Source organism: Mustelus asterias, chromosome 15 (assembly GCF_964213995.1).
Source record: "Mustelus asterias chromosome 15, sMusAst1.hap1.1, whole genome shotgun sequence".
Classification (NCBI taxonomy): domain Eukaryota; kingdom Metazoa; phylum Chordata; class Chondrichthyes; order Carcharhiniformes; family Triakidae; genus Mustelus; species Mustelus asterias.
The window spans coordinates 58,797,241-58,813,507 of NC_135815.1; the positions used below are offsets into that span (position 1 = coordinate 58,797,241).

Below are 16,267 nucleotides of genomic sequence, written 5' to 3' on the forward strand. Positions count from 1 at the left end.
ACATGCCTCACCTTCTCCATCTGCCTCTGAATTCATCCTCTAACTTTTCCCAACTCTTGCAGAGTCTTCACTTATCTCCATGAATCAGCCCCATTTCTAATCATCCTTAAGAACATTAGGTTTAGAAGCTGTAGCAAAGGGTTAGCACAGGCACAATGGGCAGAATGGCATCTGTGGGCTGTCATTCTCTTGGAATTCAAGGGCAGCACGGTAGCTAGCACTGCTGCTTCACAGCTCCAGGGACCTGGGTACGATTCCCGGCTTGGGTCACTGTCTGTGTGGAGTTTGCACATTCTCCTAGTGTCTGCATGGGTTTCCTCCGGGTGCTCCGGTTCCCTCCCACAGTCCAAAGATGTGCGGGTTAGGTTGATTGGCCATGCCAAAATTGCCCCTTAGTGTCCTGAGATGCGTAGGTTAGAGGGATTAGCGGGTAAATATGTAGGGATATGGGGTAGGGCCTGGGTGGGATTGTGGTCGGTGCAGACTCGATGGGCCAAATGGCCTCTTTCTGCACTGTAGGATTTCTATGAATCTATGAAGTGTTGTTGGCAAGGTCATAATCTAGCAGTGAAGTCATGATATTTTGGTAATATTTAAGCCTCTGTTTTGACTGGGGCCTGTGGAAGGTCGTTTCTCACATTAGCTGTGGTTAAGCATTTGCCTGAAGGGGTTTAATGGTTTTTCCTGTGCAGGTGCCCCCACACCCCACCCCCAGAAAAGAATAAACAGCTGTTACACTGTCTCCGTCTTTTACCCATCTGTGAAGCCAGTGCATGTTTTATTATTGTACGGTTGAAACCAAGTTTAAATAAACTGAAAAACAATTGTACGTGGGTGGCGCAAGTTTAGATCGACCATTTTTAGATATTGCATACATCCTATTTTAGCATAATTGCAACCAAATGGAAGTTTGTCGGGTAGTTTGGTCTTGCAATTGATGTGTAAATTAACTTATTATAGACTACAATGCATGAATCATTTGTTGTTTATGTGTTTGCATTTTGATTCTAGTAGCCTGGTGTCTGGGAGCCAGCTCACTGTGTCTGTGCTGGTGGATCTGGTTTCCTTCCCCTGCCAGCAGATTTGTAGACCTACTGGTCTGCTGCCTGGGGAAACCAGGTTTAACCACTTAGATGCTGGCAGCCAGCTTATACATAGAAACTAGAAGCAGGAGTGGGCCATTCGACCCTTCGAGCCTGCTCCACCATTCATCTTGATCGTGACTAATCATTGAACTCAATATCCTGATCCCCCCCGCCTTCCCTTGATCCCTTTAGCCCCGAGAGCTATATCTAATTTCTTCTTGAAATCAGACAACGTTTTGGCCTCAACTACATTCTGTGGTAGTGAATTCCACACATTCACCACCCTGGGTGAAGAAATTTCTCCTCACTTCAATTCTCCTCACTTATCCTCAAATTATGACCCCTAGTTCTGGAGTCCCCCACCATTGGGAACATTCTTTCTGAATCTACCCTGTCTAACCCTGTTAGAATTTTAAACGTTTCTATGAGATCCCCTCTCATGCTCTCTTCATGCTATACGCTCGCAGGATCTGAATTAAAAATCCACCTAAAAATTGCAATGAACTAATCAAAAATCAAGTAATTCACCTTTGGGTCAAGTTACTACCTCTGGTTGGATTTGTTCCTGCTACTTCCATTGCGTGACCATTTACCCGCGACAACCCTGAAAACTAAAATGACCTGCTTTTTTCCATTCCAATATTTTTACAAGTAATAAATAGAGATGATTCAAAGGAATTAGAAAGAAAACTTCAGTTTTTTCATTGTCTCATGATGTTCTTCCTGTCAAGGAAATTAATCTATAATTCTTGGAGACTCCGGGCAATCCTGGAGGATTGACAACACTGCATTCAGGAGAGGTGCTAAAAGTTCCTCGTTTATAAAGGCACATTGGGTCTTTAAGCATCTGTCAAGTTTGCTAACTGTGTAGCATTGGGAATTATCAATGCTGAAGAATGCTCAATGATGACTTTGTTCCATTATGGAATTTCATTAGAGTTAATCTGATTGAATTCAAGCCATTGGCATCCTTAAATTACTTTCTTTAAAACCAAATTATTCCAAGAATTCTCAATCATTTTAACATCCTTTAATTTTCTGCCATTGTGATTTTGGGGTGTTTTCACAAGCATTAATAATGGCAGTGATGTTCTCTGGAAGGAGTGTCCTGGGGAAATGGTAACAGTTAATAATGCTGCATTGTTGCCAAGAGTTGAACCAAAAACACCCTGGGTTATGTCTGCGTGGGTTTCCTCCGGGTGGTCCGGTTTCCTCCCACAATCCAAAGATGTGCAGGTTAGGGGGATTAGCAGGGTAAATATGTGGGGTTATGGAAAAAGGGCCTGGGTGGGATCCTCTGTTGGAGAATTGGTGCAGACTCAATGGGCCAAATGGCTTCCTTCTTCACTGTAGGGATTCTATGATTCCCTATTGACATTCAATCCTTTGCTGCCTTCTGAGCCAATACCCTCAGCAATACTGGGACTAATTTTCTGACGGTTTGCACTCAGCAAAATGTTATTTCCTGGAAGAACAATGAAGAAAATTAGAATATTCACTCATAGGATATCAAAGCCTGCTTTCATTACCCATCCTCAATTGCCCTTGAGGTGGTGAATGAGCCCCTTAAAGGTCATAGAGGTTTACAGCATGGAAACAGGCCCTTCCGCCCAACTTGCCTATGTCGTCCTTTTTTTAAAATCCCGAAGGTAGTCCCAATTGCCTGCATTTGGCCCATATCCCTCTATACCCATCGTACCCATGTAACTGTCTAAATGCTTTTAAAAGAGAAAATTGTACCCGCTTATACTACTACCTCTGGCACCTTGTTCCAGACACTCACCACCCTCTGTGAACAAATTGCCCCTCTGGATACTTTTGTATCTCGCCCCTCTCACTTTAAACCTATGCCCTCTAGTTTTAGACTCCCCTACCTTTGAGAAAAGATATTGACTATCTAACTGATCTATACCCCTCATTATTTTATAAACCTCTATAAGATCACCCCTCAGCCTTCTACGCCTCAGAGAATAAAGTCCCAGTCTATCCAGCCTCTCCTTATAACTCAATCCATCAAGTCCCGGTAGCATCCTAGTAAATCTTTTCTGCGCTCTTTCTAGTTTAATAATATCATTTCTATAATAGTGTGACCAGAACTGTACACAGTATTCCAAATGTGGCCTTGCCAATGTCTTGTACAATTTCAATAAGGCGTCCCAATGACATATTCAATGTTCTGACCAATGAAACCAAGCATGCTGAATGCCTTCTTCACCACTCTGTCCACCTGTGACTCCACTTTCAAGGAGCTATGAACATGTACCCCTAGGTCTCTTTGTTCTGTAACTCTCCCCAGTGCCCTACCATTAACTGAGTAAGTCCCGCCCTGGTTCAATCTATCAGAATGTATCACCTCACATTTATCTAAATTAAGCTCCATCTGCCATTCGTCAGCCCATGGCCCAATTGATCAAGATCCCATTACAGTCCGAGATAACCTTCTTCACTGTCCACTATGCCAATCTTACTAACCATGCCTCCTATATTCTCATCCAAATCATTAATATAAATGACAAAAAAACAGTGGACCCAGCACTGATGCCTGAGGCACACCGCTGGTCACAGACCTCCAGTTTGAAAAGCAACCCTCTACAACCATCCTCTGGCTTCTGTCATCAAGATGTGGAGATGCCGGCGTTGGACTGGGATAAACACAGTAAGAAGTTTAACAACACCAGGTTAAAGTCTTTAAGGATTTTAACCTGGTGTTGTTAAACTTATTCTGTCATTAAGCCAATTTTGTGTCCATTTAGCTACCTCACCCTGGATCCTGTGAAATTTAACCTACCATGCGGTACCTTATCAAAGGCCTTGCTAAAGTCCATGTCGACGTCATCAACTGCACTGCCCTCATCTACCTTCTTGGTTACCCCTTCAAAAAACTCAATCAATTTTGTGAGACATGATTTTCCACTCACAAAGCCATGCTGACTGTCCCTAATCAGTCCTTGCGTTTCTAAATGCCTGTAGATCCTGTCTCTCAAAATACCTTCCAACAATTTACCCACCACAGATGTGAGGCTCACTTCTCCTGTAGTTCTCAAGCTTTTCCCTGCAGCCCTTTGTTTAAAAAGGCACAACATTTGCCACCCACCAATCTTCAGGCACCTCACCTGTGACTATCGATGATTCAAATATCTCTGCTAGGGGACCCGCAATTTCCTTCCTAGCCTCCTACAATGTCCTGGGATCAGTTTGGACTTCCTGGAATATAATAGAGTGGCTTGCTGGGCCATTTTAGAGCGTAGTTAAGTGTCAACCATATTGCTGTTGGTAGAGTCACATGTAGGCCAGATTGGGTGAGAACAGCAGATTTCCTTCCCGAAAGAGCATTAGTGAACTGGATGGTTTTTTGCAATAATCTGGTAGTTTAACAGTTACTATTACCAAGACTAACTTTTAAAATTTCATATTTATTTAATTAAATGAATTTAAATTCCCCAGCTGCTCCTTTGGGATTTGAACTTGCTTAACAGGATCATTAGTCACGGCCTCTGGATTACTAGTCCAGTAATATAACCACAATGTCACCATACCAATGGGCCTTTGCCAAAGAGGCAGACCTGGTCCTGCACCTATTTTGTATGGCATTTGGCAAAGTTTAATCTTGTGCACGAGTTACCAGCAATCAGGAGATCTTGTGGTGATGAGACCCAAAAATATATGCAGGATATTTGCATTCTGGAGTTTTGAGCTTAGAGATCTTCTCTCTGCAGATTTCTAGTCAAAAGACCCAAAGAAAGCATCCAGTCTTGTAGCTCTAGCTGTGTTCCCAGCCCCATCATTGAACCTGCAGCATAATCAATTGAGTTATGTCTTTTCCAACACTGTGATCACAGTGCATTGTGTCTAATACCTGAGGGTTGTAAATCTTTGGAAACTTATCCCAGAGTGTTGTGGATGGTCCATTATTGAATACATTTAAGGCTGGGACAGACAGATTTTTGGTCTTTTGGGAAATTAAGGGATATGGGGAGTGGGTGGGAAAATGGAGTTGAAGCCCAAAATCAGCGTTGATCATATTGAATGATGGGGCATATTCCTGCGCCTATTACACATGCTCTTGACATCTGACAAAGTTCAGCACAAGATGATAGAAATAAAAGCTGGAGTGGTCCATTTGACCATTGAAGCATGCTATACCATTCAGCAAGATTATGGCGGATCTTCTCAAGGATCAGATCCACCTTTGAGCACGATCCACATTTCTCATATTTCCCTTTGTAATAATCTCGCCGAGGCCAGTTTTCCATCACCAACACATTTTATTTACAGAGTGAATAAATCACCGCTTCTGTGGCTACAGTACACATATCAAGCTCTGGGGTTCTTTGGCTGCCAGCTTGAGTAGAGACAGCTGATTTTAAACTTCCACTGCTCCTACTCCATGAATCCCACAGGGAGATCTATTGATGATCCCCCTTGGCCGAAATAACATCCCTCCTCCCTCAAGTCCGTTTCTTAGAATAGAATCCCTTCAGTGCAGAAGGAGCCTATTCAGCCAATCTAGTCTGCACTGACTCTCTGACACAGTATCTTATACAGGCCCTATTCCCATAACCACACATTTACCCCACTAATCCCCCTAACCTACACATCTTGGGACACTAAGGGGAAATTTAGCATTGCCAATCCTCCCAACCTCCAGATCTTTGGACTGTGGGAGGAAACCCATGCAGACACTAGGAGAATGTGCAAACTCCACAGAGACAATCACCCAAGGCCGGAATTGAACCTGGGTCCTTGGCGCTATGAGCCACTGTGCTGCCCCCTCTTCCCCAGAAGCACCGTTGTGGGAGGGTCTCTTCCGCTGCTTGGCCTGAGGTTGGTTGAAGGCATGACCAGATCTAGGGCTGTGAACCAAATTGGAGACCTTCGTATTCAGAGGTAGCGCTTTATAAGGCCCTGCTGCTCTGTTTTTCCTCCGTTATGATCCCAGGGACCCAACTGAGACCGCTTTTAAAATTTCTCACATGCAATTGGGTCACAGATTGAGTGTTCTTTCTGTCCTTGCAGAATCTTAATTTTTATTCTGGCTCGCTTGTTGGGACTTCACTCTCCCCGCCAGGTTTGGGAACAGAAAGCTTAATCTTGTCTGAAGCCTGCGTCCCATTAACAATTCTGCTATGGCGATTCCTGGTGTGTGAGAGGTAGTCTTAATGTTGAATAAAAATCGTGCCAGTTTAGTCTCTATGGACCCTATGGGCTGTTACTTCATGCCAAACTTAAAAGTCTCCACTGCTCCTTCAGCCAGTCCATTCGATGATGGGTGATAGGGTACTGTCCTAATGTGATTGATTCCATTGAAAAACATGGAAGTCTGAAACTCTGGACTTGTAAAAGCAGTGCCATTGTGGGAGAGCAGGACTTCAGATATCCCATGTGTGCAGAAACTTTGTTATAGTTTCTCAGTGGTGGTATGGGAGATGGTGGAGCTCATGTGTCCATTAAAAAAAACATAGAACCCATAAAAGGCCCAGCAACGAATACATGAACTCACACCCAGGGCCTACCAGGCCACTCCCATAAAGGTATGGAGGTTGAGGAGGGGAAGTTTTTGATTCTCTTGGCATAAATCACACTGTCTGACCAAGTCTATAATGTCTGCATCAAGGCCGGGCCACCATACATAGTTCCAGGTTCACGTTTTCATTTTTGAAATCTCAGGGTGGCCATGGTATAATTCCATTGGTATTGGATGTTGTCCTGGACAAGGGACGACTATGGAGGAAAAACAGGGCAGGGCCTTATAACGTAAAAGTGCAGGGCAAAGTTGTGAAGAAACACCTGAACTACCTCAGGAGTGGAGCCCATATCAGTGTAGGTTTTATTACCAGCCATGGGGCCGACCACTGCCAGTGTGGAGCCATAACTTGAAACCAACCCCACACCTGAATCTCTGTGATGAGGAACGGATTCTCAGATGGAAGTGGAAGAGACCGACACCCCAATTGAAGCAGGGTCCCAGGAAGCGCCTGCATCCATGGCTTTACAGCTCTACCTCTGAATAGGAAGGTCTCCAATTGATGCCATCCTCAACACTAAGCAATTATTTTTCACCTGAGGGCTATTCTCTAAATCCCCAAGTCAGAATCATATATTTTCATTCAGATAGGACTGGGTCCTTCTGCATTCAAGCCTCGATTTGCCTCGCAGACCCTGGCAAAAATGCACTAACTGATCTGCCATTGCCCATAAGCCCGGCTTCTTTACCAGCTGCGGAAGAGGTCACAATAACCCTCAATTTTTTGGACTCTCCAGGTGGCGTGTTAAGAAACTCTGTCATTCAAAAAATCCTGCTCTGTGTATGTTTCAATTAGATGCCCCTCATTCTTCCAAATTCCATGAAATATAGGTTAAATCACTTCAATCTCTCGTCATCGGGCAATCCTGCCATCTCAGGAACCACTCTAGTCAACCGTTAGTGCATTCCTCCTCAGGCAAGTGTGTCCTTTCTTACCTAAGGAAAGGAATGTTGGACACAGTGCTCCACATGTGACCTTCACGTCCTGTATAATTGTGCTAAGATTTAATTGTTCTTGTACTCCAATTCATTTATGACAGAGCTGACATACCATTTGCCTTTCTAACTGCTTCCTGTATTTTCTTGTTAACTTTCTATGATTCATCTACAGGGACACCCATATCCCTCTAAATCCAACATGTTCCAGTCTCTCCCCATTCAAAAAAAAGTTATGTGTTTTTAATTTTTTGACAGCAATAGATAACTTCACAATTCACCACGTTATATTCTGTCTGCCATGTTTTTGCCCACTCATGAAACCAATCAGCTGTGGCTCAGTGGCAGCACTCTCACCTTTGCGTCACAAGGTTCTAAGTTCAAGTCCCGCAGATAATCTCATTATCACATTTCCGTTTGTCGGAGTTTGTTGCATTTCCACCATAGAGCAATGACTACACTTCAAGAAGTACGTTATTGGCCGTGAAGCATTTTGAGATGTCCATTGATCGTGAAAAGTGTTATATAAACGCAATAACCTTTACTTTCCCGGCTTTGGAAGGTAATGGAGAAATTTGGCTGCCCTAAGCAATTGATCACAATGATTTGACAATTCCACAACAACATACCTGTGTGCGCCCTGGATGATGGTGAATCTTCTGACTCATTCCCACTCACTTTTTTTAAAAAATACTTTTCCAATTCAATCAAATCAAGTCCAATTCAGAGTCTCAACAAGTTGAGACATTTCCGATCCAGGCTGACAAGACAGGGTATGCGACCCTTTACCCTGTCCTGGGCCTGATCTACATGAGCCAAGCTGATTGGAGTAGGCAGACGTCTCCACCCCCAAGGCTGGATCTCATTTGCATCTTAGCCAAAAGGCCGAGATGCCGCTTTTAAAAATTGCTTCATATGAAAATGAAGCTTAAATGCAACCCAATGGCCACAACCAAGTGCAGCATCAGCAGACTACACTTGATCTTAGCCAAAAGGCCGAGAAGCGATATGGAGTTAAACAGGATTGTGTTTCTGACCCATTCCCACTCATTAATGAAGTTAAACAGGGTTGTGTATCAGTGCCAGCCCTCTTTAACATGTTGTTTTCTCTGTCATTCTCGCTGATGTCTTCCATGATGGTGATCCTGACATCAAAATCAGATATTGCAAAAATGGGAATCTTCTCCATTTATCAAGAAGCTCAACCACTTTCACTTGAGCTGCCTTCAGAAGCTTCTGAAGATCAGATGTCAGGACAAACTATCAGACTCTGAGGGGTTCACCCGAGCTGACATGCCAAGCACCCACGGTTACAATTCAGTTGGGCTTGTCATGGAGAGCTGGGCTCTGGAATGAGCTTTCATAGCAAATTCTACAAGGCTTTACCTTGGAGTTTTGATGTTGACTACAACTCCTGGGAGAAGCTCACCCAGGATCACTGAACCTGGTGCAGCCAAATAAAAAACAGTGCAGCCTCCTTGTGAAAATTAGCACGTCAGAGACAGAAAGAAAACATGAGAAGAAATCCCAAGCCATTATTGCATCCGAAACACAATTGTTTGTGGTATCCAATCCTATTTGCAGCAGAACGTTACGATGCAAATCAGCATTAGCCGACACCCGTTTACTTACCGGAACAGAACCATAAATGTGGCCATCACCTTGAAAGATGAACAAGACTTTACCACCTAACTTTGTATCATCAGCAAGTTTGGATATGTTACACTCAGTCCCTTCATTGAAGTCATGAATTAGATTGTAAATAGCTGAGGCCCAAGTACTGATCATTGTGGTATCCCATTAGTTGCAGCCTGCCAAACTGAAAATATCCCATTTATAGTTACTCTGTTTTCTGTCTATTAAATCAACCTCAGTTCATGTTAATATATTGCCCTCTCCGCACTTATAGAACTTATGATTCACACTTAAATTACAACTGCTAATTCAGCTTTCTGTTGAGGCTTAACCAAAATGAAAACACAGAATTCAGCAAATCTATTAACATGGAGATTTAGTTAATAGGTGGGAAACAGAGTGTTGTAATAATGGGTATATGCTCAAATTGGCAGGATGTAATTTGTGGTGTCCTTTAGGCAACAACGGTGGGGCCTCAGCTTTTCACTATATTTTAAAATGACTTGAATGAAGGAATAAAGAGCTATATGTCCAGGTTTACTGATATCAAGTTAAGTGGTACTGTAAATAGTGTAAGTGAGAACAGAAAGGTGCACAGAAACATTGATAGATCAAGTAGTTGGCCAAACCGTGACAGATGGAATTCAAAGTGGGGAAGAGTTAGGCCCTTGGCATGCAAGAAAGAATGATAAGCAAGGTATTTTGTAAATGATGGAGAAACTGGGATCTGTAGAGAAGATGATTTAAGGGTGCAAGAGCAGAAACATCTAACATAAATGGACGAGTACAAGAAATAATTTTAAAGGCTAATAGGCTATCTCCAGGTGGCTGGAATGCAAAGGAGTGTAAGCTTTGTCACAGTTGTATAAAGCTTTAATCAAACCTCATAAGGAGCATTGTGTTCAGTTCTGGGCACCACACATCAGGTAGGATAGATCGTCCTTGGAGACAGTGCAGCACAGGGTACCTGGGCTAAAAGGATTAAATCATGAGAAATTGCATAGACTAGATCTCAGGTAATTGATTAGCATAGAAGAAGAAGGGAGGGTGAGGTCTGGAGCTAAGTAGCCTGGCAGAACCCAAACTGAACTATGGCGTGCAGTTTATTGATGAGTAAGTGCTGCTTGACAGTGATCAGCCATTGATAATGCTAAGATTAGATTGATGCAGCCTTTGCTGTATCTAGTTCACTCAGCCATTTCTTGATATCACACCTAGACTGATTCAAATTGGCTGAATACTGGGATCTGTGATGCTGAGGATCTCAGAAGAAAATCATGATGGATCATCCACTTGATACTTCTGGCTGAAAGTGGTTGCAAATGCTTCAGCATCAACTTGTGCATTCACGCAGTGGTCTCTGCCTCCAAGCCATGTAATTTTCTATTATGTGGATTGTGGTGGACTTCAGTTGTGTCTTTGTCCTGCCTGGACCACCGTTGTGTGTTTGTTATGCCTGGACACATCCCCTGCCGGCTCCTCCCCTTGTCACCTAGTATAAAGGTGGCCGTTTCCTCCCCCTTGTTCAGTTCAGGTCGGTTATCTGTTGGGATGTGCTCCTAGTTCTGTTATGAATAAAAGCCTACAGTTGTATTGGCACACAAGTAGTCTTTTGCCTAATTGATAGCGCATCATGGATGTGGCAGGACTGGAGAGATTTGGTCTGACCCATAACTGTTCTCTGTCCGGAGAATGCTGCTTCCAATGTTTAACATGCATATAATCCTGTGTTGTAGCTTCACTGGGGTTGCATCTCATTTTCAGGTTTGTCTTGTGTTGCTGCTACATTACCCACTTGCTTTCCTGCCCACCTGCAGCCTGCGTACTTCCCTCACCCAACATATCCACTTATCTTACCCACCCTACCATGTGCATACCTATACATTCACTCATTGGCTAACACACTAAAAAGCTGTTCAAGTGTCCCAAAGCTTTTCAGTGTTTGTGACTGCTGCCATCAAAAAGGGGGCAAGTGTGATTTACCTTCACTCTGATGATCCAGTGCGACACGGAAACAGTCTGATGGAAGACCACTCCACAAGTCTGGGATCAGAAGACTCGGCCTGTAATGCAGAGTTCCATCATGGAGCAGAAAAGTAGGAGTGGAACAGTTATCCAACTCCTCGGTAGATTCAGGTGTACTTGCTTGCTATGTTTGGAGAGGACAGGTCCATAAGATCATGAGATGTAGAAGCAGAATCAGGCCACTCGGCCCATTGGGTCTGCTGCGCCATTCAATCATGGCTGATATTTTTCTCATCCCCATTCTCCTGCCTTTTCCCCATAACCCCTGATCCCTTTGTCAATCAAGAACATATTTATCCCTGTCTTAAAGACACTCAATGACCTGGCCTCCACAGCCTTCTGCGGCAAAGAGTTCCACAGATTCACCACTCTCTGGCTGAAGAAATTCCTCCTCTGTTTTAAAAGATCGTCCCTTTAGCCTGAGATTGTGCCCTCTGGTTCTAGTTTTTCCTATTAGTGGAAACATCCTCTCCACATCCACTCTATCCAGGTCTCGCAGTATCCGTTAAGTTTCCATAAGATCCCTCCCATATCCTTCTAAACTCCAATGGGTACAGACCCAGAGTCCTCAACCATTCCTTATACGACATGCTCTTCATCCAGGGATCATTCTCGTGAACCTCCTCTGGACCATTTCCAAGGCCAGCACATCTGCCCTTTGATACAGGGCCCATAACTGCTCATAATACTCCAAATGGGGTCTGATCAGAGCCTTCTATAACTTCAGAAGTACATCCCTGCTCTTGTTTCACTATCTACTCTGTCCATCCCCCTCCTGATTTTGAATATCTCAATCAAATCTCCTCAGCCTTTTCTCCAAGGGGAAAGAGTCCCATCCTCTCTAATCCACCCTCAAACTGAAGTTTCTCATCCCTAAAACTATTCTTGTAAACCTCTTCTGCACTCTCTCCAGTGCGTTCACATCCTTCCTATAATATGATGCCCAGAATTGTACACAATTTTCTAGTTGTGGCCTAACTAGAGTCTTGTATAAGTTCAGCATAACCTGCTTGCTCTTGTATTCTAGGCTCCTATTAATTAAGCCTAGAATACTATAAGTTTTAACTGCTCGCTCCACCTGTCCTGCCACCAATGATCTATGCATATATACATCCAACTCCGTCTACTCCTGCACCCCTTAAAGAATGTTACTTATTTTATATTATCTGTCTGTGTTATTCCTACCAAAATGCACCACTCTCTTTTCTGCGTTGAACTACATCTGCCACCTATCTGCCCACTCCACCAACTTTGTATGTCCTTTTAATGTTCTACATTTTCATCTTCATAGTTTACAATACTTCCAAGTTTTGTGTCATTGCAAACTTTGAAACTGTCTCCAGCATACCAAGATCTAGAAATATTAATATACATCTTGAAAAGCAAGGCTCCCAATACCAACCTCTGGGAACACCACTACAAACCTTCCTTCAGACAGAAAAATATCCATTAAACCCCCGCCGTGAATCTCCCTGCTGTCAAAAAAAAGTGTTGGGGGGGGGTGGGGAGGGGAGAGATTGCAAGGCCAAGCTCGCACAGAAAACTGGTGTGAAACACTCCAGTATGACACTAATGTTTTCGGTAAAGTGCACTCTTAGTGTCTGGTACTTCAGTTTATGACAGGAAGTTCATCCAATATTATTCTTAGAACTTTTCCTGGTAGCTTAATGCAACAGAATGGCTTGCTCAGCTGTTTGAGGGCAGTTAAGAGTCAACCACATTATGTAGGTCTGGAGTCACATGTAGGCCAAACCAGGTTAGGATGGCAGATTTCCTTCTGAAGCGGATGTTAAGCTGAATGTTCTACTCCTGTTCCAATGCACCTTAAATAAATGGTGAATGTTGGTGGGCTTTTTAATTGGTCAAGTCATTGCAACCGACCTGATGTCTGAATATATATTGTCTGCATGTATACTTTGAACAGGTCTTTGAACAGTCAGGAGTAGGAACTATAGAATCTACAGTGGAGAAGGAAGCCATTTGGCCCATCGAGCCTGCACTCAACAATCCCACCCAAGTCCTATCTGCTACTCTCCTAATCCCCCTGACACTAATGGGCAATTTTAGCATGGCCAATCAACCTAACCCACACATCTTTGGAGTGTGGGAGGAAACTGGAGCACCTGGAGGAAACCCACATAGACACTAGGAGAAAGTGCAAACTCCACACAGACAGTGACCCGAGGAATTGAACCCGGGTCCCTGGCGCTGTGAGGCAGCAGTGCTAGGTACTGTGCCGCCCCAACTATAGCCTGATCATTTCTCTAATCTGAAGACACTGAAGTGAGTTGTGGACTAAATCGGGCTTCATTCCAGCTACACAAATTGATTTTGCATAGACCAAAGATTGAACTTGGACCACTTTGGTTGTAGAACTTAGCTGAAACATTGGGGGGGGGAAAAATAATGTCACTGTTTAAATTGAAGTTTTTTTTCTTTCATATATTCTACATACAGACATCATGCTTTCATACCGAAATAGGTCACTTGATGGCGATTAATCTTTATTCCAGATTTTGGTTTTGCTTGTCAGTTTATATAGGCTTACAAGGGCACACTGCTGATTGGGAACTGGTCCAGCTAACTGTATGAATGGAGCTTCAAAACCACATGAATTTCAAGGACAAATAATCAGAATTCCTTTATGTGGCAAGGCCTATTTCATTGAGGGGTTGGGTGGGGGAGGCGGCTGGTGGGGTTGCTAGACAATAAGGTTAAGAGTATTTCATTCCCTTAAATATTGTTCAAGGAAAGATGATGGTCATATATAAAAATCAAAGTTTTTATATATATAACTACACAAAAACCCCATAGATTCACACCTCCCTTGTGTCACTTCCTGTTTGCAATTCTGACTTGGTTCAAACAACATTTTTCCATTGAACCTATCGGTATCCAAGTTGTTTTAAAACTTTTTTTTCATTTCAGTCCACCCCACCTTCAGTCTCAGCTACTGGAGCAGCGAATGGCAACTCAACTGTAAGTAGCCATTTGCATTTTGGAATGTATTGTATCGCCATCAGCCAAGTTGATTTTGTGGTTTTTTTTTTAAGCTGTTGCTGAATGATATCAGTGTGAACGTTCATTTACAGGCAACAGGATGTTCACTGAAATGCTGCTAATTGATTTTTTTGTGTGTTGTGCGTCAGTAGCGGTCAGATATTAGTGAAAGGTTTCCTGACTGAGCTAGCTGAATGCACAATAAGTGCTCCAAACGTCTGATCTATGAAGCCAAATGCTGTAGCTTATGTGTCTTCTCTTCACAGGTTGCATTGCGTTCGGCTAAAAGAAAGACTCGAGGTAACTTTCTTTTACTGCACATCCAGTATAATTTGTTAGATTGTAAGAAAGAGCAGTGGACTGGGTCCAGCTGCTGTTATAGTTGGAATGATTTGAAGATTAATCATCACTTGAGCATTTTGTATTTCAAAGTAACATTGAGATATTGTGCACTGAATTCAAATAATTTATTTGGTTTGACAGTCCACAGTTGACTGAGTTTAACATGCTCAATTGAACTTGTTATTTGTAGGAAGCTCAACAATGAGCAGACGAAGAATTTCCTGCAAAGACCTTGGTCAGGCAGACTTCCAGGGATGGCTCTACAAGAAGAAAACCAACAAGGGCTTAATTGGCAACAAATGGAAAAAGTACTGGTTTGTGCTGAAAGGGACCTGCCTGTATTGGTATACAAACCAGTGTGTGAGTATATTTAAGTCATATTTACCTAACGTTTCTGTGTCTCCGGTTAGGTTCAGGTGTGATTTGAGATTTATAGTCTGGTATTTGAATAACAGGAGAATAGTGTATCTTGTATCTTAATTACTGTTTAAAAAGGAGTGTGAACAGAAGTGGTGTTGCTTGCCTGGTGGAAGAAGGAGAAATTGTTGGACCCTCTTATAAACTTCTACTCACCAGTTCAGAGCAGAGTTGATTGAGAGGAGAGGTCTGGGAGTAGACTAACTGTTCATCTCAACATTTTATATATATATATATATTGTGTGTGTGTAACAGTAAAGGGAATCAGATCATGTGACTGATATTGATCTGACAAATATTCCCCAAAAACTTAAAATTCAGAAAATTCCAGAAATACTCAGTATGGCCAGGATTTCTTCTGTGGATGACTTGAAAATGCTTCAATGTCACTGGGCTGAAGTGGGTTTAAGGTTAAAGATGTTTGCAAGTGGGACATGATGCCAAAGCTGGAAAGGTGTGTTGAGAAACAGGTTTCACTAAAGGCACACGACTTCAGGAAGCCAAAGATGCTGAGGAGAGGTAGCGAAAAAGTGCAAAGCACATCAGGCTTGAATGGATAAAACTGATGTGGAGATGCCAGCATTGGACTGGGGTAGGCACAGTAAGAAGTCTCTCAACACCAGGTTAAAACCCAACAGGTTTATTTGGTAGCACGAGCTTTCGGAGCGCTGCCCCTCACCTGATGAAGGGGCAGCGCTCAAAGCTCATGCTACCAAATAAACCTGTTGGACTTTAACCTGGTGTTGTGAGACTTCTTACTGTGGATAAAACTGCACAGACTTCATAGTCTGGTGTGAGGTTTTGCAGCTCACCATTCGTGACAGGGACTCTGCATGGAGAGAGAACAGAGGTAACATTGAGTCTGGAAGAGTCATTCTCAATGTTGGCCAGAATCAACTGCTGCCTCACTGCGCAAGGGTCCCGGGTCACTGTGTGGAATTTGCACATTCTTCCTGTGTGGGTTTCTTTTGGGTGCTCCGGTTTCCTCCCACAGTCCAAACATGTACAGGTTAGTTTGATTGGCTATGCTAAATTGTCCCTTAGTGTCAGGCGGTTAGCAGGGTAAACATGTCGGGTTACGGGAATAGGGCCTGGGTGAGATTGTTGTCGGTGCAGGCTCGATGGGCCGAATGGTCTCCTCTGCGGTGTTGGGGTTATATGGTTTTTATGATTCCTCCCCAGCCTGCTGCGCTATCTTGCAGTGGGTTGGGAGACGACAACAGGGGGCCTTTTGTGAGATTTGTGAGCATCTCCCAAGCACTGTTTTTTTAGCAGATTCAGCTTCACAATGATTTTTGGTGTG

At 43.2% G+C, this 16,267-nt stretch overlaps 1 protein-coding gene across 6 annotated transcripts in view; it reads left to right on the plus strand.

Moving 5' to 3' along the window:
• The window catches only part of ipcef1 (interaction protein for cytohesin exchange factors 1), a 138,006-nt gene that overhangs the window by 45,241 nt on the left and 76,498 nt on the right, over positions 1–16,267 (plus strand). For 4 of the 6 annotated variants that reach the window (XM_078229950.1, XM_078229949.1, XM_078229948.1 and 1 more), the window contains exons 2-4: positions 14,134–14,184; positions 14,472–14,505; positions 14,738–14,907. In XM_078229950.1, coding sequence (XP_078086076.1) covers positions 14,134–14,184; positions 14,472–14,505; positions 14,738–14,907 — 255 coding nt within the window. The remainder of the gene's footprint in view (positions 1–14,133; positions 14,185–14,471; positions 14,506–14,737; positions 14,908–16,267) is intronic. The other 2 variants (XM_078229953.1, XM_078229952.1) reach the window with 1 other exon arrangement.